Genomic DNA, 25506 nt, shown 5'->3' with positions numbered 1-25506 from the left:
ATTTCAAGTTAACAAAAAATGTTTAATTATTTATTTAATAAGAACAAAATTTTAAATATTAATATATATTAAAAAAAGACAATTTTCTCAACCGATATTATAAAATATAAAATATTTTTCATGTACGACGAGAAAGAGTAACTTGTTAAATCCAATGATTAGTTTGTTGAAATAGTTGTACATTAACTTGTAGAAAAGTAAAAAGCTAATTAATTTTACACTGATATAAGTACTTAATCCCTCCTCTATTTATCCATATACAAAAATATATTCCATATTTATGATTAATTATCCTTTGCATAAGAGATTCATATGTTTCCTCCAAATCTTTTCAATTTGAGAAGGTCAATTTATGAAATTACTACCTACACTCTATCAAATGGTAATTAACAATTAAATAAACTAATTAACAACTTCACCGAGATGTAAGAATTGATACATATTTAATCAAATTGCATCAAGCTTTTCATAACCCCATTGCTATAGGAATATAAAAGAACTAAAAGTTGTGTAATGTAGAGAGAGAATCAGAAGAAAAGAGAAATAATCGAGAGAGAGCGAGAACATGAGAAAGCTTAAAAAATAGTAATTATGATTGAGAGAGAATCTGGAAAAGGTGAAAGAGAATAAAAAATTGTGTGATGTATAGAAAGAAACTAAAACAAATTGATATCTGAAACAAAATTTGAGGAGATTTGCACAAGCTAGTCCAAGAAATTGTTGTTAATTTTTTTAGATTTTTATTTAGCTATTATTGTTTGTGGTCCTATTAATGTTTAGAAATTACATGTCAGCAATAATCAATGTCATCTCAGTATTGATGGCTGCTTAGTTAGCAACTTTAATAGAAAAACTCAACAGTATTAACAATTGAATTGATTTAATAAATTTTGAAAGGGACTAAATACAACAATTTGGTATATATTGTAAGAACTAGGTCTAATATTTTGGTAGAACACAGGGATTACAATTCAGAATTTAACCATTAAAATACCAAAAAATTGCATGTATGCATTGGCTAATCTCATGATAACATTGGTCAATGTCAAGTTAGCTTCGATCAATGCCACGTCAATATGACTAATGTACTGTAAGTAATTTTTATTAAAAGAAGTTTAATGGTGTTGGTTGTTTAAATTGCTTTTCTCATTTTATAATATTTTGATATTTCATGAAGAAATGAAATTATCATTTTTCAAAAAAAAATTATATTAGCCAATCCCAAAAGGTTAATTTGCTTTTTCAAAACATGTCATATTTTTTTAAAAAAAAGATAAATTTATAAAGTGTATTAAAAAATAATAATGCTAATTATGTCACGTGCAATCAATGCTAGTGCATTTAAAAATCAGTCCACAAGCTAGCTGTCCTTATGCTTTTTTATTTAACAATAATTTCTTTTTGTGATTCTTCACCAATAGTCAGTAGTTCTCAACTGTCACAATTGACTTTTGTCATTTACATTATACAATTGGACCACCATTTCCCAATTTTCAATTACACTCACAACCCAAATTACACGATAAGCATATGCTTATTAATTTGTTCTTTAGCATAACGTGGAATTTATATAATTTAAAATTATTATAAGACATGATTGATGACAGGCAATTATTAATTAATTCATTTAAAGAGAAAAAGAAAGTACGTGGAAACTTTGTGATTCTTAGCGTGATGCTTTATAAATCAAGAGCCATACACTATTTAATTAATTATTAAGTACTTACAAGATAATGCTAATGCTAGGTTCTTATTACATCTCATCTTTCGATTGGCCACTTTGCCACTATTACTACTTGTCCAAAAAGTATATGCATTTTTCATTTAAAAAAAATCACTTGCATTGATTAATTTTTTTTTTAATAAAAAAGCACAATTCCTATTTTTTAAAAAAAGTAAATTGATAATGATTTAATGAAATGGTTAGAGTACATAATGCTAGTTAAAGTCTTAATTTAGCCTTGAGTATAAGTAGAGAACATAATACATAACTCGTATTGATAACTGACAATGGTTACAAAAATGTTGATTCAAATCTACTACCATAACCAACCCAATTGCAGATTGCAGATTGCAGATTCTGAGTCTATTGCTATCATTTCCATTGATTTATATTTTTAAAGAAAAAACTATCCTCAGTCGCATCACATTCCTGCACAACCTAATTTAGCAATGATTGTGAATTGTTTTACCTGCTAATTACCATATTAAGCTTCATAAACACGTTAATTTTGGAACAATAGTTAATTTGCCATCAATTTGGACCAATACTTTTTAGAAAAATATATATATAAAAAATACTTATATTGGTTGATTTTGCAAATTCATTGAATCACATTTTTCTTGTTGGATTCATAAAAAAACAGAAGAAAAGACACTTTCTTTTGTAGGGAATTGAATTGAGACATTTTCCATGCTATTCAAATGCAAAGGGGTGAACAATAAATTTCATGTGCGGCTATATAATGATACCCTAATTCCACCTTTTCTAATGTGCCATGATTAGAGATTAATAAGAAGCTGGATCAAATTGTAAATAAATGAGTATTACCCTCTGTCATGCTTTCATTATCACTTTTTATTTAATTTAAATATGGTGTAATGAGTATACAAATGAAATTTTCTGTTATTACAATTTTTACACTAACATTTAATTACATCAAGTTAGGAAAGCCGCTCGAATATTGATTTGATTTAGCCAATATGTATTCTTTACTTGAAGAATTGAATTTGAAAAGAAAAATACTATGAAAGCTATTACTATAGTCCCACTCAAAATTTTAAATGTTCAAGTTGAGTTAAAACAAGATTAATTCTTCAGCTCAATATTATAGAGTTTGAGTCTTAAAAGTCCACCTTGCTAATTACAAAGATTTTTGCCCTTGAAGGCATGCTGAAGTCGTAGTGACATTTAACCAATTAAAGGAAAAGGATAATTTAGACGATATTGAAAGCAATTTGCATAAAACATAAATAAACAAAATAACACTGTCATGTGAGAAACATGCACTTTACATTTCAATGGCTGAGACACAAAAAAAATACAACGATTTTCAAACATAGATAAAACACAAACAAAGCTATCGACAAACAGAAAAAAAAAAAAAAAAAAGCAAAAAACATAGTGTTCTTGCCCTCAAATTCTTATCTCCTAAACCGAAACTTCCATTTCTGTCCTCTTACCTTAATGCAAATCCTTATTTATATGTTCCAATAACATTAAGCAAGTTCAAACCCAACCCAAGAAAAACCAAAAGAACAACACCATTGAAAATGGTAGCTGAAGCAAGTTCTGCTACTTCGTCTCCGATCAAAACAGTGGTTGTTTTGGTCCAAGAAAACCGTTCCTTTGACCACATGTTAGGCTGGTTCAAAAGTTTAAACCCAGAAATCGATGGCGTAACAGGATCTGAATCCAACCCCATTTCCACTTCCGACCCCAACTCCGCCCAACTCACCTTCCAGGACACCGCTGGCTACGTTGATCCTGACCCTGACCACTCTTTCCAAGCCATATATGAGCAAGTATCAGGCAAAACATGGGATACCAACAACCCGGATCCGAACCCGGAGATAAAAATGAATGGTTTTGTACAAAACGCTGAACGCACGAAGGCAGGGTTGTCGGAGACTGTCATGAAAGGGTTCAAACCAGAGGCCGTGCCGGTGTTTAAGGAGTTGGTGACGGAGTTCGCGGTGTGTGACCGGTGGTTTGCGTCGTTGCCGGCCTCGACTCAGCCTAATAGGCTTTACGTACACTCAGCTACGTCGAATGGGGCCATGAGCAATAATACACAGCAGCTCATCGAAGGGTTTCCGCAAAAAACTATATTCGAATCCTTGGAAGAGAACGGATATAGCTTTGGGATTTATTATCAATCTTTTCCATCTACGGCGTTTTACAGGTAAAATTAACTTCACTGCTCTTCAAACTTTAATTTGGAAAGTTTTATTCAAAAATATAATTAAAATGCTGTATGACTACTTTGCTTAGGAAAGAGACAGAAAGAGAGAGAGTAAGAGGAGAAATAATTAAATGTAAAACGACAATGTCATAATATGTCAAAAGCCGGCCGCCATGGTGGGACATTGAAGTCTGAAGTCATAGATGGGAAACAAAGTTCTTTTGGCTCTGTAAAAATAACAGCGTAAAGCTTTATATCTATGTATGTGACGCTTTGCTTACAGCTCATAGGGTAGGAGTATGAAATCTGACAGATCAAAATATCTGGGTTCGAACAGATTATATTGTGATGTGGGGGCATATAGTAAGGTCATGATATGGCCGACTCCACTTTGGGTTACAGTATAAGATTATTTAATAGAATTTACTGTCCAAAAGTTTAGTCAGCTGTACAAACAGGAAAGATAAAGAAAAATCGACTACTCAAGCATCCCATGCTATTTACAGGGCCACTAATTTTATATTGGAAAAAGAACAGATCATACGACCACTCACCTCTCTGTGTTCATCTAAATGATAGTGCTGCTTGGTAGGCCATTTACATTTTACTGCATAGATCTTAATCTTTTTTTTTTTTTTTCTAATTTTGTCTTGTCTTATCTTTTCTTTTGTTTTTCCTTGCTTTGGTTTATTAGTTGGTTCTTGGTACCAACTAGGAATTGCCAATTTTCTGATGGGTTTGTGTTAGTTTGACTGGCCAGAACTAGTTGACCATAGTGTAGTTGGTAATAATGAGCTGGTTGCATCCCCAAGATGAGAACATTTTTTCCCCTTGTTATCTTCTCTTTTGAGATAATAAAACATGTTTATTTATCTGGGACAGCACTTTTGTTTTTCAAACAAAGGTTAAAATAGCAGGCGGAAAGCACTAGACAGGGACCGACTTAGGTGAAGCTACCCCAATCAAATAATTCACAACTTGGTCTTATCTGGTGGGACACCCTGCCCTATTCAATAACGTTAAAAGAATCTTTAAACAATTTGACAATAAAGAATAATCCTTAAAAGAAGTTAAGGTCGAGATCTTATCTCTTAAACTTGTTTATGTCTTTTTGTAGTTATAATTAATGTGTATTTGTTGTCCATATATCATAGGAATGAATGATGATAAGATTTCATTTTTTTTATTAACTTGGTTTTTATGTTTGGTTTAAGCTTAATTAATCATGTGTACACCCAATTCCAAATTGTCCAAAAGATATCTAATGGTTTCTTTGGTTGAAGGTGTATTTCTTTTGTTTTGGTTTATAAGATCATTCCTTGGCTTTTGGGTGCCCATTTTTTTAAAATTTTGGCAGTTCATGCCATGTTCCCATAGGAAATTCTTGTACTTTAACAAAATGTAATTAAACTTTATAAAAATTACATCAAGTAATTGAAATTTATTTTATACTCATGTAAATGGATTTCTATGCTTTAGGTAGACCTTATGAATAGAATATTTGACTTACACAAACGAGAAAAATGAATTCCCAGTTACCAAAATTCACAGTGAAACTAAAAAAGAAAAAAGTAAAGTAAATTAGATTCTAGAAAGTATTGACCTGCGTTAACTTGTACTGATTGAATGATTTCCTTATTGACAAATTCCAGGAACCTTAGGCAATTGAAATATGTGGACAACTTCCATCAATATGATCTAAGCTTCAAGCGTCACTGTGAGAAAGGGAAACTACCTAACTATGTGGTGATTGAACCAAGATACTTTGACATTTTAACAGCTGCTGCAAATGATGATCACCCTTCTCATGATGTATCAGAGGGCCAGAAGCTTGTAAAAGAAATCTATGAGGCACTTAGATCAAGTCCCCAGTGGAACGAAATCTTGTTCCTGGTTATATATGATGAACATGGTGGTTTTTATGACCATGTCCCCACGCCTACCGGAGTCCCTAGTCCTGATGATATCCTTGGTCCTGAGCCTTATAACTTCAAGTTTGATCGCCTTGGTTGCAGGGTTCCAGCCATTATGGTTTCTCCCTGGATTGAGCGTGGAACAGGTAAGTCCCAACTTTCCCGCAGCGTTCTACTGTGCACTAATGCAAGTTATCAGTAATTTGCTTGTTCTTATTAAATCAATCTCCTAAGTAAAAACAAAATATTTTGAATAGAAAAGTAAATGGTTTAACTTAAGCTATTGCTTCATCAATATTCAGTGTTGCATAGGCCATCAGGGCCAGATCCTACATCCGAGTTCGAGCATTCCTCGATTGCAGCGACAGTTAAAAGGATTTTCAATCTGAAAGAATTTCTAACAAAGCGTGATGCATGGGCTGGCTCCTTTGATATTGTTGTGAATAGAAGCAGCCCAAGAACAGATTGTCCAGGTGAGCAAACCAAAATCCCTTTATTCATATTCCTACAGTTTTTCGACCTTCATAATTAATTGAAAGTACGTTGTGAGTGTAGAAACATTGCCTGAGCCTGTGAGAATGAGGGACACTGATGCAAAAGAAACCTCAAAACTAAGCGATTTTCAGGAAGAATTAGTACAGACAGCAGCAGCATTGAATGGAGATCACCTGAAAGATATTTATCCATTCAAACTTGTTGAGAACATGACAGTCTCATCTGGACTCAAGTACGTTAAAGATGCCTTCAAGAAATTCTATGATGATGGCCAGAAAGCAAAGGGAATTAATGGAGCAGGGGATTCCGTTTCGGCTGACGCCCAACCTACTAGGACAACAACCAAAACTTTCATGCAGAAGGTCTTCTCTTGTTTGGTCTGTGATAGCTGATAAAAACGACCATGATTGTCACAATCTGCCAAGTTAATGAAACTTTGGGTTTGCATTTGTTTTTCCTACGTGGAGATTTGATACCAAGTTAGCCTTGCCCAAGCTAATTTTGAAGGGCGTAACAAGTTTGTGGGAACCAAAAAAAGGCTTAGTCTCCTGTTCTTTCTTGGATACGTCATAAATCCATATCCGTTATTCATGTAACTGTGTTTGTATTTATAATATTTGTTGTAATCAATGTATTGTAAGATTCAAATTATTTGGCACATTCAATGTTCTTAGAGTATGTTTATATTGTTTCTAATAATGGTTAGAGAATACGGTAATATGAAAAATCTTAAAACGGACAGTTAACATGAAATAAGTTATTCATATTTCTTACAATGTGAATAATAAACCAATCAACATGAAATAAGTTATTCATATTTCTTACAATGTGAATAATAAACCAATCGATTTAATGAAATATTACATTGTAATCACGTTAAGCCAGCAAAATTAATCACATTACCATTAAAAGTCACATTACCATTAAAAGTTGATGTAATGTTACTTTACCATTGTCTTCACAAAGTTGCCATTTGAGGTCTTTTTTCTTCATCAAAAGATCTTCTTCTAATATTTAAATTAAAAATAAAAAATGTAATAGTATAATTTATGTTTTAAATAATATCATAATTAACAACATTATCAATATCTTCTACTAATTTTTTATATAATATTATAATGGAATATTCTTTTGTCGAATAAATATTTTTTTATCTACATGCTTTTAATTATCCCAAATTAATGCCACATTTAAAAAGTAAAAAAAATTATTCTTAGTTTTCCATATTATTATCTTTAACATAACCATTTATTTATTGTTTCTTTTTTTTTTTCAAATTAAGATAGAATTTTTAAAACAATTTATAGTCAATGAAAATCAAAATTAAATGGCTAGCAAACACGTGTTCTATTTGGTGGGCTCTGTTGGGTTGGAATGGGCAACAAACATATTTTGAGCCCAACAAACATTAAACCTCCAATTGGGTGAGGCCCAAATTGCAATTGAGCTCCATTATTTTTCCACTATATAATCTACGCAATACGAAACGTTATTTTATTTTTTAAAAAATGGCTCCTCCGGGGGATGAGCACGAGAAGCAGCAGCAGCAGCACTGCTGCATATCCCACGAATTTTACAGAGCAGCGAGCAAAAACCCAGAAAAGATAGCCGTTATCCATGCATCATCATCTAAACCGTCAGCTGGTGGGGTCCAGATTGACAGAGAGTTGATCGGTGGTGGGAATCCTCCGGTGTATAAAGGGGATCAGTGTTTCACTTTCGCTACCCTTTTAGCGTCCGTTGATTGTCTCAGTTTTCGTTTACGGTCCATTCTTGAGGGTGCTGATGATCCTTACTTGATTAAATCCCAACCCCCAGGTAATTACTTTCTTTTTTTCTTTTTTATTATGATTTTAATTTTGTTTTTATTTAGCAATAAGACTCTGTTTGATTAAATCAAATGGGGTTTGATTTTATATATCATTTGTAATGTGGCTGCAAGAAAAAAAATTTGGGAATTGCAAGCTTTAACGGTCGTTTTGAATATTTTTGTTACTTTAAGAAGGAAATTGTTTATATATATGTAAGTTATCCTAACTGGTCATTCTCTATTTCATCGAAGGTGATAATGGCAAGCATACTGTGCCTGTTCAAACGTCCGAGGCTTCGTTAAGTTTCATTCAAGAAGTTGGTGAACATACTGAACTTGAGAATATGTACATACCAAAGATAGTTGGGCTTTTTATGCCGCCTTCAGTGGAATACCTAATTTCTGTTCTTTCTGTTTTAAAGTGTGGGGAGGCTTTCTTGCCTCTAGATCCTTCATGGCCGAGAGATAGAATTTTGTCGATTGTGGATTCTTCAAATGCTGCTCTTGTCATTGCGTGCGGGTCTTCATTTGGAAAAAGTGGTTGTGAGCCACTCGATCAATCACATTGGCTCTTAGAATGCGGTAGTTGTCCTGTCTTGTGCTTTTCTCTGGAGGAAAGTTCTGAACAGAATAACATAGAATCAAGTTTTGGATGGCCTTGTGAAAATGAAAGAAAAAGATTGTTCTGTTATTTAATGTACACATCAGGGTCGACTGGAAAGCCTAAAGGTGTATGTGGCACAGAACAAGGTCAGTGGTTATTGCAGTTGGAATACTACCGTACTGTCTAAACAGCTAGGCTGCTAGCAATAGTATGGTCTTATGGTCTTTTGTAATGCATAATATGAATCTAATTTATCTCTTTCTCCTTGTCAATATTAATGACTTTTTCCAATTTATTTTAAAAATGTGAGTGTGTTCCGCCATATCCTTGTTCTAATACTCTCAAGAAAAAACCAAACTTGATTTCTGCAATTAATCGGTTAGACTAAATTAGATAGAGCTGATAACCTGATATAGCCTTCCTAAGTATCAAATTAGTAATCCTGAGCAATTCAAGTGATATTCTGTGGTTCACAGTGCCATTTTGCTACCTTTTTTGATCTGAAAGTCTTCAACCATCTACCATAGCTTCTATCAGAAGCAGTTTTTCAAGCTTGTGTTGTGTTGAACTAAGGATTAAAAAACTAAGAAATTTTGACTGTAATCTCTATTGGATGACCGGAGAGCACAATTGGATTCAAATAGAAGTTGCTCCATGATTATGTTCCCATTTAAATGCCAGATCCTTGTATAGTTGACCAATGAAGCCCTTCATCACTCTGAGATACAATGTGCATTGATTATTTTTAATTAGAAAAATCTTTAGCTTCCTAAGTTTTGTAATTTGTGATGTGCTACAACATAACTCAAACCAATAAGCCTTAATCCTAACCTAGTGGGCCACTCAAAACTGTTTTCTCCTCTCTGCTTGATTAAGGGCAATATCTTTTGTAAGATCTTAAGGAGCCAAACAATTGTTTCAATCTCTATCTACCTTTTTTTATGCTGTAGGGTTTTTTATATGCATCATTGCATGAAGAGAGGGAATTTAAGAGATATCAAACAACAAAGCAAGGATATAAAATTTCTGTATTTTTCTCTATATGATACTTTCTTTCCTGTTCAAGTTCTTGATTTCCACATCTTCATTTAAACATTCTTTTTACATTCTTTTTCTGGGGCAGTTATGTTACTATTATTTTTGCATATGAAGTACAATATGATGATGCAACCTCCTCTGCCTTTTTAAGGTCTTTTAAATCGCTTTCTATGGATGCAAGAACTGTATCCCATGCATGGAGAGGAGCTGCTGTTATTCAAGACATCAATAAGCTTTGTTGATCACCTGCAAGAATTTCTTGCTGCTTCTCTTACTGCTTGTACACTGGTTGTACCTCCTTTCACTGAGTTAAGACAAAATGTTTTATCTATCATTGAGTTTCTCCAGGTACTCTTGCCATACTTTTTTATCATCCTCTATGCTTCCTTAAGTTAACAGTTCAATTCACATCGTTATTTAATGGCTGCTCTTCTTAAAATGCTGCAGAAAAGTTATTAAGTGGGCATTGAATGATTAAAATTGTTCCGGTCTCTTTTTTGGTTTTGTGGTCATAGGCCTATTGCTGGACAAGTCATGTAGTTCAGGAGAACTTTTATTCTTTAGTCTTAAATTTAACTGAAATTGTTCCCTAGAACTCTAACAGGGTGATTTCATTGTGGTCTTCACAGCAAAACTGTTACCATTTTGACAACTTCGGAATTTTAATCCAATCAGTTGTCAATAGCTTGGAATGATTGAGCAGGATGGTTGAACTATTTTGAGTTGAGCTGTCAATAGCTTGCTAGCGACATTGTGTGATTTGGTGAATATGAATGATGTTAGGTTATGTGTGTATGTTTGTATTGTTATGCTTATGATCTTATCAACTACTAAGCATAAAATATGTGCATGGACATAACCAGTAAGAATGATAGAAAATTGAGAGAATATGGCAATCATATGGATTAACTAGAGATATAGTTCAGAAACAATTATCTAGAGGATGTGCTCTAGAAATTGATGTATGTTAAGAAGAACATAAAAGACTGATGCTTTTGCTTCATCTCTGTTTTGGGTGTGATAAATAAATGTTTCCATTTACCTCTGCTTGTTAGCCAATAGAAATATTAGTGATTTTTCTCCTTTTTGGTAATGAGTGTTTTGTGCTGCTGTTGTAGGCTTACAGTATTAATAGGCTCACTGCTGTTCCATCACTTATGAGGGCGATCCTTCCTGCCATGCAAAGTCAACATGATAATCTGATTTCAAGTTCGCTAAGGCTGTTAGTTCTAAGTGGTGAAGTCCTACCTTTAGCCTTGTGGAACATGCTTTCCAGTTTATTACCCAAGACCTCCGTTCTGAATTTGTATGGGAGCACGGAGGTAATATCTCCTTTTTGGTTATTTCTACTTTAACTGATTAAGGACTGATGTTTGGCCTTAGAACTCTGATGAGGAAGTTGATAATTTTGATCCCTTACTTAACTCGTACATGTATCTTCATGATCTGTTGATCTCTTCTGTCTCTCTCAATTTGTTATTGTGCCTTGCGTGATTGTACATTCATTTTTTATGTGAATCTTAATCTATTTCCTTTCTGTCGTAGGCCACCAAAGAATACACTCCTTGTGCATTCCTTTTATCCTTTTTCTTTATCTTGTTTCTTTCACATAAATCGGTATATATGACAATTTATAAGCATTCGGACTGTTCTTGTGACTGTATTATTGACTAAAGGAACATGTGGCTATCATCTTTGCCTTAATTTTTTTTTTTTAGTATTTCTGATGCATTTGTTATTAACATAGTATCTATTTCTGTAGCACTCATTCCTATCGGCTAACATCTGAAATTCTAAATTAAGGTATCTGGAGATTGTATGTATTTTGACTGCAAGAGGTTGCCATCAATTTTGGAGATGCAGACACTAACAACTGTTCCAATTGGTTTGCCTATTTCTAAATGCAGTATTGTACTTAATGGTGAAAACAGTAATCCTAATGAGGGAGAAATATACGTTAGAGGTCTCTGTGTTTCTATTGGATACTTTTCTGAAAACGCTATCATACCTTTGAACAATGCAAAGTTGCACCAGAATTCACTTTGTAAGTGTTCTATGGAAGAGTGTGGAAGTCAAGTATATTTTAGGACTGGTGATTTTGCTCACCAGCTACCAAGCGGTGACTTGGTTTTCTTGGGGAGAAAGGACCGTACTGTAAAAGTTAATGGCCAACGCATTGCTCTGGAAGAGGTAGAAAATACATTAAGGGGGCATAATGATGTTATTGATGCTGCTGTTATTTCTCATAAGGATCAGGGAGAAGATGCACTCATTGTAGCATTCATATTGCTAAGAGAGAAGGAAGAGTTTGGTGAAATGTTTAAAATGTCCATCAGAAACTGGATGATCAGCAAACTTCCGACGGCAATGGTTCCTACTCGCTTTGTCTTTGTGAAATCTTTGCCAATGTCTGCCAGTGGAAAAGTTGACTATACAGTATTAGTGGAGTCAATATTGTCCAAAAATCATGTTCAAGATGAGATTAGTAACATTGGGCCTAGCAATCTTATGCCAGTTATAAAAAAGGTTTGCTTTGTTCTCTCTCATGCATTTTCTACTTTTTCTCATTTTTGTTTTCATATTGGCATCATGATTTCCTTAGTTTCTTCTTTTTGTTGCCATCTTTTGAGGTATTATTGGAAGTCATACTCTGGATGCGTGAAAATCAATAGCAGCCATGTAGGAGGGACCCTGTATGTGACTTTTCATATAGAGATTGATTTAGGCAATGACTAAGTATTCTTTTGCTACTTTCTTTTTTTTCCAAAAAAAAAATTTGTTTTGGGTGAATGAGTTCACGATTTTAAAAAAATTTGAATCATCTAAACCTCTTACAAGTTATGTTGCTTGAATGAAGAAGTGAGAAAGAATTCTTTAATATTTGAAGGCCTGATTCATTAAGCTCTGTTGTGAAAGGATTAAGCTTATTTTGCAAGTATTCTGCAGGCATTTTGTGAAGCTTTGATGGTTGAAGATGTTTCAGATGATGATGACTTCTTTGTGATAGGGGGTAACTCCATCGCTGCAGCACATGTTTCTCATAATCTTGGGATTGATATGAGATTGCTTTATACCTTTCCAACTCCAGCTAAGCTTCTAATTACTCTTGTGGAGAAAAAGGGATCAAAGAATAAAAATTTTGGAATTAATGATAATGCAGAATTGATTATACAACCAGACAAGCGGAATGCATATTCTTCTCTTGAATCTGAAACTCCTGATCGCCTTGGCTCAAAGTTACAAAGAACATTATCATGGACCCTTTATGAAAGGAATGATGATCAAGCTGTTAGGTCTAAACGATTGAAGGTGGATTCAAATAAATATAATATTCTGGATCCTGTTCATTTATTCAATGGATATCCATGGAATTCTGCATCAATACCCAAATCATGTTCATTTAGCCGCTGCAACCAGGTTATGCTTGCAGGTGAAAATGAGGTTAATGATACTTGGCAAGTAACACAGTCAGTAGAAGTTCCAAGAACTAGAACAGGATATATGCAAGAATTGTGGAAAGTTCACATGGAGTCCTGTGTTGATGCCTCTCCACTCATTGTGTTTAAAGATTCTGATATTTATTTATTTGTTGGATCTCACTCACATAAGTTCGTCTGTGTTAATGCCCAAAGGTATGGTCTCATGGTCTCTTGGAAGAAAGAAAATGAGTTAACTCTATAATCATTCACTAACACATCTCTACAACTAGTTCATTTCAAAATTGAATTATTGTTACTATCGTCATATAATTAAGACCAAATTGAAATTTTCTTATTGCCATTGAAAAATGTGATTTCAGCACTAGATATACTCAAACACCATCTCCCCTTTTAAGAGCTATTGATGTATATGCTGTTGCTGTGGTCATTCTGGTTAATAGAAACAATTGTTTAAGGTGACATGTGGCCATTTAACCTGAACGAATCTCACATTTCCTTGTTAAACTGAAAATTGGAAATGTTGAATTGATGAATGGGCTATGTATAAACTGGATTACACACAACATGAATGTTCATACTCAATTTAACATCCTTATTCATAGGTAAAGTAAAAGTTCTTAGTAATTCCTGTCTTTTTTGTTTTTGGGTTTTTTTTTTATGTGTGTATTATTTAAATAACTTAATACTGCAGTTCTTTAAAGTTAGTTGACATAGGAAGTATCATCAGTGTGGAAAATTCCTGGGATTATCTGACTAAATATGTTTGTTTAGAAGATGTGGTTTCCTCAACAACAAGAGCTTCATGGATTACTTCTGCTACTGCTGGTTTTGTTTGTCATCAAAATGCTCTTGAAAGTTAAGGATAAGAAATCATTAATTTATAGGCTACATATAGTTCATGGTCAGCTTTGTGGACTTGATGCAAGTGTAATTCAACTTGTGGCAAATGTCTTGCTATTGCTCTTCCCAAGTTTTACAAACATTATATATGTATTTTATGTATGAATATTCCTGAGTGCCCAATTCTCATAGTATCACCAATTTTTGAGGGCTGTTTGAGTAGAGGTTTTAATTCTAAATTGATGCTAATTGTAATATCCTTCATCATGCAAAACAAAGTGTTTTATCTCTTATCCTATCTCCTCTCTTGGGGCAACCTGTCTAATATCGTAACATTAAATTTTTGAGATGATCATCTGAATAATGAGGAAGAAATTTAGTCACGTGCTGGAGTTGGCTTGTAGAGCAGTTTAACCATGGATGATGGATGAAGAAATATCTGAATATTCTCCTGTGCTTTTCATCTTCTAACTCAACCATTGAAATACTACTTAATCTGGTTTAGTGGTTCTATCCAGTGGGAAACCAGACTACAAGGACGAGTTGAAGGGTCTGCAACAATTGTTGGTGACTTCTCTCAGGTCGATAATTGTTTTTTTCTTCTCTGTTGTCCTTCACTATTTGGATTCCATTTGTGTCTGAGCACTAAAAGGTTTTTAACTTTTCCTGCATGCTTGATGTTGCTAGGTGGTTGTTGGCTGCTACGATGGGAACTTATATTTTCTTGAATTTTTAAATGGCAACATCTGTTGGACTTTCCATACATCAGGGGAGGTATGTTAGTTCAGAAGCTTTACTGTGTTCTCAGTTTTTCTTGTGTCGGAGAAAAATGTGCATTTATCGTGGACTAAGTTCTCTTGAGACTTCAGAGTGGTGAGCTGCTTAGCCTGTTAGCTTTTAGTCCATTTGGCATCCTGTTGGAGACATTTAGGCTTTGTTTGGTTCATGGAAAATATGAAGGAAAAGAAAATATGAAGAACACTTAGAAGGAAAGTAAAATGCAAGAAGGAAAATAGATTCCTTATGTTGTTTGGATGATATAAGCCAAACAAATGAAGGAAAATACACTGAAATGCGTATGAGTATCCTTGATTCGATTGCTAGTGGAAGGTTTTACTGCCATTTGTTGAACTGCTAAGAGGCCATTAAAAATGGAGATGGAGGTGGTGGTAGTTGCCATCAATGGTGGCTCTTGATGGATCTCCAATTTTATGGAGAAGAGCAAGCAACAGTACAAGCTCGACAAATTTTCAACCAAATTTTCTCATCTTTCCATCACAGTTTTTAAAAGAAAACAGGAGAAATAAATTGTTGTTGCTTTTCCTCAAACTTTTTCTTACAAAATTTTTCCTCAATACTTTCTATGGGCAACAAACATGTTTAAATAAACCCAAGAATTTTGTTTTCTTTTGCTTCAAATTTTTCTTGAATCAATAGGGCCTTAATGCTTACAGTTTTCTGTTGACTTTTGGTTTATTTTTACTTCACAAAGATTTTGTTCTGGAGAGAAAAATAAAATAGTTGATTCATTAAAGTTTTAGTATGTTGCATAGATGGCTTTCTGACATGTTGGGAGCAATACATATTTGGAAACTTTCTAAAGTTTCTTATGCAATGCCCTCAAACTGTAGCCATTAGCCAATCAAATCTTTTAATGACACTAGGATTAAATAGATGGAAAAAAAAGGTTGATTAATTCTATCTTGTTGAGTATTGAAATATTAGATGCATTAGGCAAAACCTTGTTGGTATATTCTTCTAATTTTCAAACATAAGCTGGGAAGATTTCCATGGAGATATTTAGGGTTGTTTTTACCATGGATGAACTTTATTGGCTAGTTGTCACGGTCCACATCAATCCCTGTGAGGTATTGTCCGCTTTGGCGTGGTAGCCATATGGTCTTGTCTCACAAAAGGCGCCTCACAAGTTGGAGGTGGTGTGAATCCTAAAATGCTCAGTATCCCTCTAATACACAGTTGATGTGGGATTCATGGCTCTCTTCTAGGACTATAACATCCTTCTTTGGCTTTCCGCTAAGAGCTTTTCTTTGATGTGGGACTTATGGCTCTACCTGCTGGGAGCATATCTCTATGATGTGAAATTCACATGGTCCAAGTTAGGACTGTGACATCAACTAGTCTATTGTGTTAGGAGCTTTTAAAATATTTGACCTAATTTTGCTTGAAAGTTCAAGCTTCGTATATGTATATGGTGTGTATTCCCTAACAATACTTTATTTTGGGTTGCAGTGGATACAAATTACATTTTTTATGTCTACATGAAAAGATCAATGTTTGTTTGAAATGGCATGATGTGGTGAACCATACTGAAATGGGCTATTAAATCTTTCTTTTTTGATGCAATTAAGGGTCATAACTCATATTGCACTGATTAGGTATAGTTATAGTTAAGTGAGGCCCGTATTACCTACCACCCTTGCTATTTTCGTGATGGGTTGTTCCCTACTTCATATCCTATTTGTTGGATAAAAATCTCAAGAACCAACGGTTCATTTTTTGCTTCATAACCTATTTTATGAGATGTGCTAATGTGGATGTTAAAAAAAAAAAAAAAGGAACAAGGCTTTGATGGTAAGTTTTATGTTTGACTCTGAATGCCTTTTGTTAGGGCAAATGGGGTTTAGATGGAATTTAAGGAACTGGCCAAATTGACTTTAAGGCAAGCAATTCAATGGACTGCTATCTTAAAGACTTATTTCACTTTTACCACTTTGTATGCAAAGGGGAATAGTGTGAATAGCCTTAAGGATACAATGAAGCCAATGTCTAACTTCTTCTTGCACTTTACGAAAGTAGACTATTAGATATATTTGAAGATTTGTAAAGTTGTTCAGCCTTAGAGCTTACTTTCTGTAGCAAATAGATTATAAAGAATTTGGACGCTTTTATAGTTGATGGGAACTTAAGTGTTTGTGTTAATTTTTAGAATATAATACTTCTCTTGCTTTTGATTTTTCTGCCCTTGTTTTATTTTTGTTTTGATGAGTCAAAATCGTTGGCAACACGCCTTTTATTAGGCTTGCAAGTGTCTCTTATTCAAAGATACAACCCTTTCATCAAGGCACTACTTTATCTAAAAGACATCTTTACATTTTGCAAGACACAGCATTTAGATAAAGGTATTGTTTTAATAATCACCTTATGAAAGGATAACCATTCAGTTTATAAAATATAATCTTTGAGCTCTAATGTGAAGCGATAACTTTTCATATTTAAACTTTTGAGCTGTGATGTTTTTTCAAATTGTCTCATAACCTTTGGATGTCATTTTATCAAGAGACATAATCATTCAAATGGAAAACCTACTACAATCCAAGTCACACTGTGTCACTTTATTTAACATAACTTTTGAGTTAAGATAGCTTTTCGTTATGTGATATAACTTTTGATTTTGAAAACACACCAACACCTTTTGCAATTAATAGTTAATTAAAATGTTCGTCTTGATCATTTTTAACCAATATGGAGCATTTTTAAATTCAGTTGTTGGTCTCAATGGAATAGGATTAGAAATATTTGAAACATTTAATGGAAGCTGCTGTATTTCTGCTTCTCTTTTTTTCCCTCTTCTGCCTGCTTTCCATCAGATTGAAATGTTGATCTCATCTTTCTTGGTTGAGAATCAATGCTATCTTTATAAGGTTCCTTGCAAACCAAAATCTGTTTCATTCACTATACTTTGCAGTAAACATTTTATTTCCTTGCCTGATGCTATAATTGATGTTGAACTTTCGTCTTTTGTTTTTCTTTTTTTTTATTTTAAATGTTTGCAGGTGAAATGCCAGCCAATCATGGACAAGCATAGGGGATTGATCTGGTAAGAGTTTCTCTGATTCAAGTCACCTTTATTTTCCACCAGGCTGCAATTTTTATTCTGTTTCTTTAATTTACATAATTGCTCAATATTCCTTAAACTAAGCTAATTTGTCAAGGCTGTGGTTTTCTTTCTTTGCTTTGGATAAGAGTGGATCTGTGGCATGTTTTTCCTATAGGATAACCTAGTGATCTAAACTTCAATCTCCTTATTATTTGTGTATGATGCACATGAATTTTTCCAAGTAATTCTAGATGATGAGAAAGAAGATATGTTTTGGAAATCTGTGCAAGTCAGCATGTTTGTTGGTTATGACAGTGTTTGGTTGGGAAAAAGTTCTACTTTTCTAGGATGAGAGTTATGGCTGGGATCTTCTCTTTATACACACGCACACATATGGCTGAGGACCTTAGGTTCTCACAGTATATGAAATAATTAAAAGGTGGTTCTTGGGAGAAGTTTCTTTTTTCTCTATGAAGCTTTAAAAATAAAGAGGGACGTGTCACTCATTTTTGCTTGTGTAGGGGTGACTGACAGGTTTGATTTTAGATGTTGAATTGTGGGTGATTTCATCAAGGAGTTTTGGTTGTAATTACATTGTGGTTTCTTTTATTGGGGTTTCTACTTATCAGAAGAGATTGACCATTTTCTTACATTATCAAAAGGTGATAACTCTTTATCATATGGATTATAAATCAGTTTAAAGAGTCAATATTCTTTGTTTCATTATCTAATCAGAGGGAGCTGATGTTGCTTTCTAGTTCCAGTAGTAGTGACTTCTTGATTCTTGCTGGAAAAGGTTAAAATGCTCATTGTTGACAACTTGACATGAAACCCAGTTCAATGAATCATTTTGTTGGGAGTGCTGTTTCTTTATGTTTGGTTTAGTGGTTGCATTGTGGTCACTACCACCACATGAATATCAATTATTTTGATTTCTACCGCATTGGTGGTCTATCAATTATAGTGTTGACAGCTAATACAAGTCTTATTATAATCATCTTAATATCATTGTCGCCATTACTACCACATATGAATCAATTACTGGAAGTTTCTTATTATCCAAGTTCTTAAATTTCCAAATTAAGAGATATGATTTTCTTCAATTTTGATATTCTTGAATAATTTCCAGTGCTTCATCTAAATTTTGATGAGTCTTCTGTCCGAATTGATCAAATCATGAATTTTATGCTGGTCTTCTGTCCTTTAACATGAGTTGTAGTCTTGGCTGTACATTATGTGTAAACTGGACTAAATCTGCTTTGTTTCAGTTTTTAATTTATTTATTGTCTAGCATCAATTTGACCATATTTGCATGATCTAATCTCTGAAAGAACTATATACAGGTGTGGGTCACATGACCATAACTTATATGCACTGGATTATAGAAATCGTTGCTGTGTATGTAAGCTTCCATGTGGTGGTAGTATATTTGGGTCACCAGCAATTGATGAGGTGAGGTTTTTCTTTCAAGTATATTTAATTCATTTGTCTGATGGAAAAGTTTAAGAGCATCATGTCTTTCAATCTGCAGATTGTGTAAATTTTGTTTAAAGTGCATTGTTATCATCTTTAATTATTGAATTCGTTCTAACAGCCCAATGTACTTTTTGTGCTCTAGAAGCAATGGGGGTTTTCTTTTCTTTTTTTTTTTAATTTCTTAATCTTTGTGCCATTTTCCCCCTAAAACGTGATTGCATTGCATGCCTTCATTTGATTTTGTTGTAACCCTTTGGTTTCTGGCATGCACTTGTTTAATCTCTGGATAATTTTACTCAACAGTATTTCAATTGAGAACAGCTTAAATTTTGTTATTTTGGAAGAGAAAACACAGCATATTTCATTCATAATACATTATCTATATATACAGCCTAAACCTCTGTAAATTAGGAAAAGAATAAAGAAAATAAAATCCCTATAACTATGGTGATAAATAAAATCCCTATAACCATGGTGATTCCTATAATTACGTTGATTATAATTCCTATAATTGCATTAATTAATAAAGGAATATTTACAGATATCCTATTCTATAACAAATTTTATAATGATATCATGGATTTGCTGTGTAATTAGAGGCTTAGAGTGATATGGGACAGCATAGGGCTCTGAAACAAACTAATACAGTATAGTCCAATGCTAAATAAGATGCAGGATATATTCAAATATCGCTATGATTCTAATTCTTAAATACCATGGGATGAAAGCTACTGAGGCTGGACTGAGTAACCAGTTTACTGTTACTGAATAGATGGTTTAAAAGGCTTTTGCAGCGTTCTAGTTGTATATGATCTTAGGCATAAAGACATTCCAAATGTTGTCTCATGACACACATGAAGCACTAAGGACACAGCTCATTTATTGGAATTACCCTGAAATCAACTTTCCTAGGGAGGTTATTTGAAGGTAAAATACTTTGGAGGGTGGTCAGTGAATTAGCAGTGTACTGGTCTAAGTAGCTTATCAGCGATTGTTCACAAATGGCTAATGATTGTGTGGGGAGCTTGTACTAAAACCAACTAGAAATTTGCATTACTAATCTTGTTAGTCTTTTGTTTTATATATGTAAGGGAAATTTTATGGTCTTCTTGTTTGACTCAGAAGCTGAAGTACGATAGATCTTGCTGTTCTCCACCTAGCTTGTGGACGTACATATTATGAATAACATTTTGTTCAATCACGTTTTTATTATTGACTATAGCTAAATAAGTAAATTACGCAAGTTTGTTGTTTATCATCAGTTGATGTAATTTCTAATTTATGTTTCAATTAGGTACATTATGCACTTTACGTGGCATCTACCAGTGGGCGTGTGACGGCTATATCAATTAAGGTACAATAGTTTATGACTGCTGTCATTTTCTTGGAATTGAGCATTTCTCTCTTTAAAGGGTTTGTTAGAATTTTGAGAGACTTAATAGATTGTTGAGTGCTAAAACATAACAACTTTTATAGCCTTACAAAAGGTAAGGTTAAAAACAAACAGATAAAATTAAAAATAAATAAATAGCACTACTTGGGGTTACCATACCACTAGGTTTGTGGGCTGTCCCTTACATTTGCTTTAACTGCCAAAACATGGCCAACATGAAAAACCAAATAACCACCAAATAAAAGAAACTAAATAACCACCAAGTAAAAGACATGTAATTAGCACACAGCAGTACTTCTCTAAAATGAAAACTAACTTTTCACAGTAAGGAGTATTGCAAGCAGGGCCTAACTCCAACACACCTCCTTACGGTTAGCTTTCAATAATCCCATAGAATTCAAATCTATCCTTCAGAGTCATATGTTCCTGAATCACTCCCATGCTTATCTTTATAAGTCTCCTATGGATAAATAATTCCATCATTGTCTTGGTCAAAAGAGGCTACATGTTGCTGAAGGGCACTCGTATCTTTCCTTGCTCTAGATCTTATTGACCTCTCAAGCATCTTGGCCATGAATAAAACCTCCTCATTCACCTCATGTTCCTCGGCTACTACTGTGTTTTCTTCTCCTTGGTCGGCTTTGTTCTTGCAGACTTTCTCCACATGACCAAGTTGGTTACAAGAACTGCATGTAACAGTCGGTCTATACCAGCAAAAATGCTCATTATGGTTGCATTTTTTACAATAAGAACATGGGAGGGTACTGAGCCTTTTGCTTACCCTGTTTTTAATCACCATTTTTCTTCTCACTTGCACATGCCGGTAAAGCATTTTTTACATAATCTTCCTGCCTCAAAGCTCTTCTTTGCTCTCGAGCTTGAAGAGCATTTATGAGCTCTGTCATAGTTATTGTGGACATATCCTTCGAGTCCTCTAGAGAAGATATTTTGGCTTCAAATTTCTTTGGCAGGTTTACAAGGAATTTGTTGACTATTCTTCTCTCTAATAAATTTTCTCCAAGTAAACTCAACTGATTGACTACTTTTAAAAACCTTTCCAAGTAGCCTTTCACACTTTCCTCCTCCTTTATCTTCAATACTTCGAACTCTCTAAGCAGATTTAGGACTTGTATTTTACAAGTCCTATCATTACCATGAAACTCAACGTTCAACTTGTCCCATGCTTTTTTGGCAAACCTACAATCCATTATATGAGTAAAAATCGAGTCGGAAACAGCAAAATGATTACAGGATAAAGCTTTATACCTTTTTGCAATTTCTTTGCTATGTTGTTTTAAATGTGCAATAGTTGGGTTTGATTGCCTCATCTCAGGATGATTTCCACCAACATCAACGATCTCCCAGAGATTGAATGCACGAAGATACGCCTTCATTTTTGCTGCCCATATTGGGTAGTTTTCTCCCGTAAAAACAGGTGGAGCAGCGGCATTGAAATTTGCAAAAGTCATTTTCTTGGTATTTCGAAGATAGACCGTACAGGGTAAGGAAGAAAAGCTAACAGGGATTTTTAAAGTGATTTTACACCAATAGAGTCCCTTAAGATAACCGCTTTGATATCATGTTAGAATTTTGAGAGATTTAAGAGATTGTTGAGTGCTAAAACAAAGGAGGAAGATAATCACACGGTTGTCATTAATAAAGATAATGGCTTTTATAGCCTTACAAAAGATAATGTTAAAACAAATAGATGAAATTAAAAAAAATAAATAGCACTATTTGGGATTACTGCACCACTAAGTTTGTGGGTTGGCCCTTACATTTGCTTTAACTGCCAAAACATGGCCAACGTGAAAAACCAAATAACCACCAAATAAAAGAAACTAAATAACCACAAAGTAAAAGCCATGTAATTAGCACAGAGCACTACTTCTCCAAATTGAAAACTAACTTTTCACACTGAGGAGTATTGCAAGCAAAGCCTAACTCCAACATTTATTTGCTTCAAGAATAACAAAATTTGCTTTCTTATATGAATGGATCAGTTGACCTTTGCTCAACTCATGTCTTAAATAACTCTGTTTCTGGACATGAAAGCTGAAGATCATTCTTAGTCGAATTTATAGGTAGTTACTCTCTTTATCATTTGACAGTCAACAAGGTGAATCTCTTTCCTTTTTGTGGGTGTTCTATGCTCTATAATTGCAGGAGTTGCCATTTTGTACTTTGTGGTCATATGAGCTGGAAGTGCCAGTATTTGGGTCGCTTTCCATCAGTCCACGACATGGATATGGTACTTTTCTGTGTTTTGTGGTTTTTTTTCTTTCTGATGATGTGTGTATACTCTTTCTGATACTGATCTTTCTGTAGCATGTCTTTGCCTTTTCTGCTTTTAATTTATTGGTCTTGTTTCTTTGTAGTAATTTGTTGCTTGGTGGATGGGCATGTTGTTGCTTTGGATTCAAGTGGATCCATTGTTTGGAAGGTATGCCTTCAATATCGATCAAATTTGTAAACAATCAAAAGTGTTGTGACTAATTACAGATGCAGTTCTGTTTTCCAAAGAAAATACTCCTGGATATCTTCCTAACTCACAGCATATATGTGATGTGGACTTTTCTCTTGCACAATGATTTTGCTTTTATTGTTTTCAGTCATGTTGATTATTTTGTCTTCAAAAATATTTTTGAATCTTTCTCCTTATTAATTATTTTATCATGCAGAGGAGAACTGGTGGTCCAATATTTGCTGGAGCTTGCATATCTTATGCACTTCCTTTGCAGGTAATACATTTTCTTGGATTTGAAATTAAAACTAGCCAACTTTATTGCATATTTATTGTCTAGATGGTGAGTCCTCGGTATAAATTCTGTGGCCTGATACTAGTTTCAGTGTTTGGGAGTGAAGTTAAGTTTATTTCACTTTGTTTAATGTCTATGCTTTCTCCAGTTACATCTATACTATATTTTTCAATTGGCACAGACCATAACTTGGTAGAAAAATTATGGTTTGGCTGAGACTGTTTACATAATTGTCCTACAGGTGCTAATTTGTTCCAGGAACGGAAGTGTTTATTCCTTTGAAATGGTGAGTGTGAGGATTGATTTGGTTGGAGTGTATACTGAAAATTTAAATGTTTTCACAACTTCATGCCCACTACTTTTCTGGTTAAAGCACCACTTGTTTTGCTCTTCCACAATGACTCGAGAATTCAACCTCATGCTTGCTTAGTCCCCGAAAAATCAGTCTGCAGGGCCAATGGAATGATAATCAATACTTCATCCCAGTTGAATGTCTAACCTTCGATATTGGGATGTGTCAAATTCACCTTTTTTTATATTCGAATTGGTTCACATAGTTTTATTACTTCTTTCCACAAAGCCATTAAATCTTAATATCTAAAGTAAATTATTAAAACTTTAATGCAAAAACCTAAAAGTAAGGTTTCTCCTAAAAATCCATTTTCAGGTATGACTTATGAGGCACAATTTGGGTTGGATGAAATAATATTATTGTTTTAAATTTTATACAAGGTATTATTGATGGATTTTGTTTTGGGAAGAGGAGCAAGGAGTAAAGATCTTGAGCTTTCTGCTTGTCTTTTTATCATCTGTAAAGGCTCAAACTGAGAAATATGTTGCTGAAAAAAAAAAGAAGAAAAGTTGGCAGCATCAATTGATTCATAGGCATAGTTTGAAAATTAAATAGATTTTATATATTCTCTTTTGCTTCAGCTCAGCTTATCTTTTTGCATGACATTAACCACTATGGGAGTTCACTTCAGGAAAAAGGTGAACTACTCTGGGAAATAAATGTTGGAGATCCAATCACTGCATCTGCTTATGTTGATGAGAACTTACAGCTGATATCAAACCCCACCATTTCAGTTGACAGGTAAACAAACTGCATGAGAGCTTGTCAGATAATTGCACATTTATATTTTTCTAAATAAGTTCTTTTGCTATGTTTTGCAGATTGGTTTGTGTTTGTACTAGCTCGGGAAGCATACTTTTGCTTAGAATAAGCTTGGATGAAGGAAAGGGTAGTTATAAAAGAAAATATACGGTGCAGGAATTTGTAAGGCTTAAGCTAGAAGGGGATCTGTTTTCTTCACCTGTAATGATGGGGGGCAGGATTTTTGTTGGATGCAGGGATGATTATTTGCACTGCATAGCTGTTGAAATCCAAGAATCAGTTGAATAATAATAAGGTTCTTGTTTGATATTCTCTTCTCAAATAATAGCTTTGTGCAATCAGCTATCATAAATTGTCCTAGTAATAAATACAAATTTTCTTCATATTACATAACCAGCAAGGTTCTTAATAAAGTTTATGAAGATGCTGCCACATATTATTAGTTCTTTTGGTAATACATAGCTTGATTATTACCTATAAAATAGCCGCACCAGTTCATTTTCAGGTGTTGGTACTCAAGTAAACGTAGACCCAAAACCAAGATTAAGCTATGGAGAGCCTAGCAATTATTCTCCTGGCCGTAAAATTGTAATATTGGAAAGAAAAAAGGAGAAACAATTGGATTTCAGCATTTAGGAAGATCTGCAGGTGGAGGTAGTGGCTTCTGTTTGCGACCCTTTCCATCGTTGACAACCATGCCATCTTTAAGCCCCAGCTAGTGCGTACTTCCAGATGGCGGTGCATAAACCAAACGCCAGGATTGTCTGCAAGGAAGAGTGGCGACGGACCCAGCAGATGGCACACCCACCGTGTTCCACTCTGTAGGGTCTACAAGATTGAACTTGGCAGGGTACTTCTTGGGGTCAAAGTTGCCAGCACCT

At 34.1% G+C, this 25506-nt stretch overlaps 2 protein-coding genes across 4 annotated transcripts; both read left to right on the top strand.

The window, feature by feature from the left end:
- Positions 1 to 3012: 3012 nt before the first annotated feature.
- On the top strand, positions 3013 to 6973 carry LOC110415858 (non-specific phospholipase C3-like). The gene is made up of 4 exons (XM_021427615.2): positions 3013 to 3905; positions 5558 to 5964; positions 6121 to 6291; positions 6374 to 6973. Exons 1-4 carry the CDS (start codon positions 3274 to 3276, stop codon positions 6703 to 6705), a joined length of 1542 nt encoding a protein of 513 aa, XP_021283290.1. The 5' UTR covers positions 3013 to 3273; the 3' UTR covers positions 6706 to 6973.
- An 858-nt stretch (positions 6974 to 7831) lies between these two features.
- LOC110415857 (AMP-dependent synthetase and ligase family protein) lies at positions 7832 to 25449 on the top strand. Of its 3 annotated transcripts, XM_021427611.2 has the most exons (17): positions 7832 to 8131; positions 8376 to 8873; positions 9917 to 10113; positions 10884 to 11087; positions 11569 to 12291; positions 12712 to 13397; positions 14551 to 14626; positions 14733 to 14819; positions 17840 to 17883; positions 19227 to 19335; positions 20654 to 20713; positions 22919 to 23003; positions 23131 to 23195; positions 23434 to 23493; positions 23753 to 23797; positions 24495 to 24604; positions 24685 to 25447. In XM_021427611.2, exons 2-17 carry the CDS (start codon positions 8468 to 8470, stop codon positions 24911 to 24913), a joined length of 3186 nt encoding a protein of 1061 aa, XP_021283286.2. In that variant the 5' UTR covers positions 7832 to 8131; positions 8376 to 8467; the 3' UTR covers positions 24914 to 25447. The 3 variants fall into 3 exon arrangements, 2 of the variants coding, with proteins under 2 accessions (XP_021283286.2, XP_021283287.1); XM_021427612.2 differs by lacking the exon at positions 23753 to 23797 and having other exon boundaries at positions 8085 to 8131; positions 24685 to 25449; XR_016351145.1 differs by lacking the exons at positions 23131 to 23195; positions 23434 to 23493; positions 23753 to 23797; positions 24495 to 24604; positions 24685 to 25447 and adding an exon at positions 22086 to 22253 and having other exon boundaries at positions 8085 to 8131.
- The last annotated feature ends 57 nt before the right edge of the window (positions 25450 to 25506 follow it).

This window comes from Theobroma umbraticum, unplaced genomic scaffold, assembly GCF_002168275.2.
Source record: "Theobroma umbraticum cultivar Fairchild unplaced genomic scaffold, ASM216827v3 scaffold_147.0, whole genome shotgun sequence".
In the NCBI taxonomy this organism is placed as follows: domain Eukaryota; kingdom Viridiplantae; phylum Streptophyta; class Magnoliopsida; order Malvales; family Malvaceae; genus Theobroma; species Theobroma umbraticum.
Note: the sequence above shows the minus strand (reverse complement) of the source record. Positions and strands in the feature narration are given on the sequence as shown.

Coding starts and splice junctions, on each gene's coding strand:
- LOC110415858 (XM_021427615.2), top strand. CDS start 3,274: ATGGTAGCTGAAGCAAGTTCTGCTACTTCGTCTCCGATCAAAACAGTG. Junction 3,906..5,557: donor CCATCTACGGCGTTTTACAG/GTAAAATTAACT, acceptor GACAAATTCCAG/GAACCTTAGGCAATTGAAAT. Junction 6,292..6,373: donor CCCAAGAACAGATTGTCCAG/GTGAGCAAACCA, acceptor TTGTGAGTGTAG/AAACATTGCCTGAGCCTGTG.
- LOC110415857 (XM_021427611.2), top strand. CDS start 8,468: ATGTACATACCAAAGATAGTTGGGCTTTTTATGCCGCCTTCAGTGGAA. Junction 10,114..10,883: donor CTATCATTGAGTTTCTCCAG/GTACTCTTGCCA, acceptor CTGCTGTTGTAG/GCTTACAGTATTAATAGGCT. Junction 17,884..19,226: donor AAGCATAGGGGATTGATCTG/GTAAGAGTTTCT, acceptor AACTATATACAG/GTGTGGGTCACATGACCATA.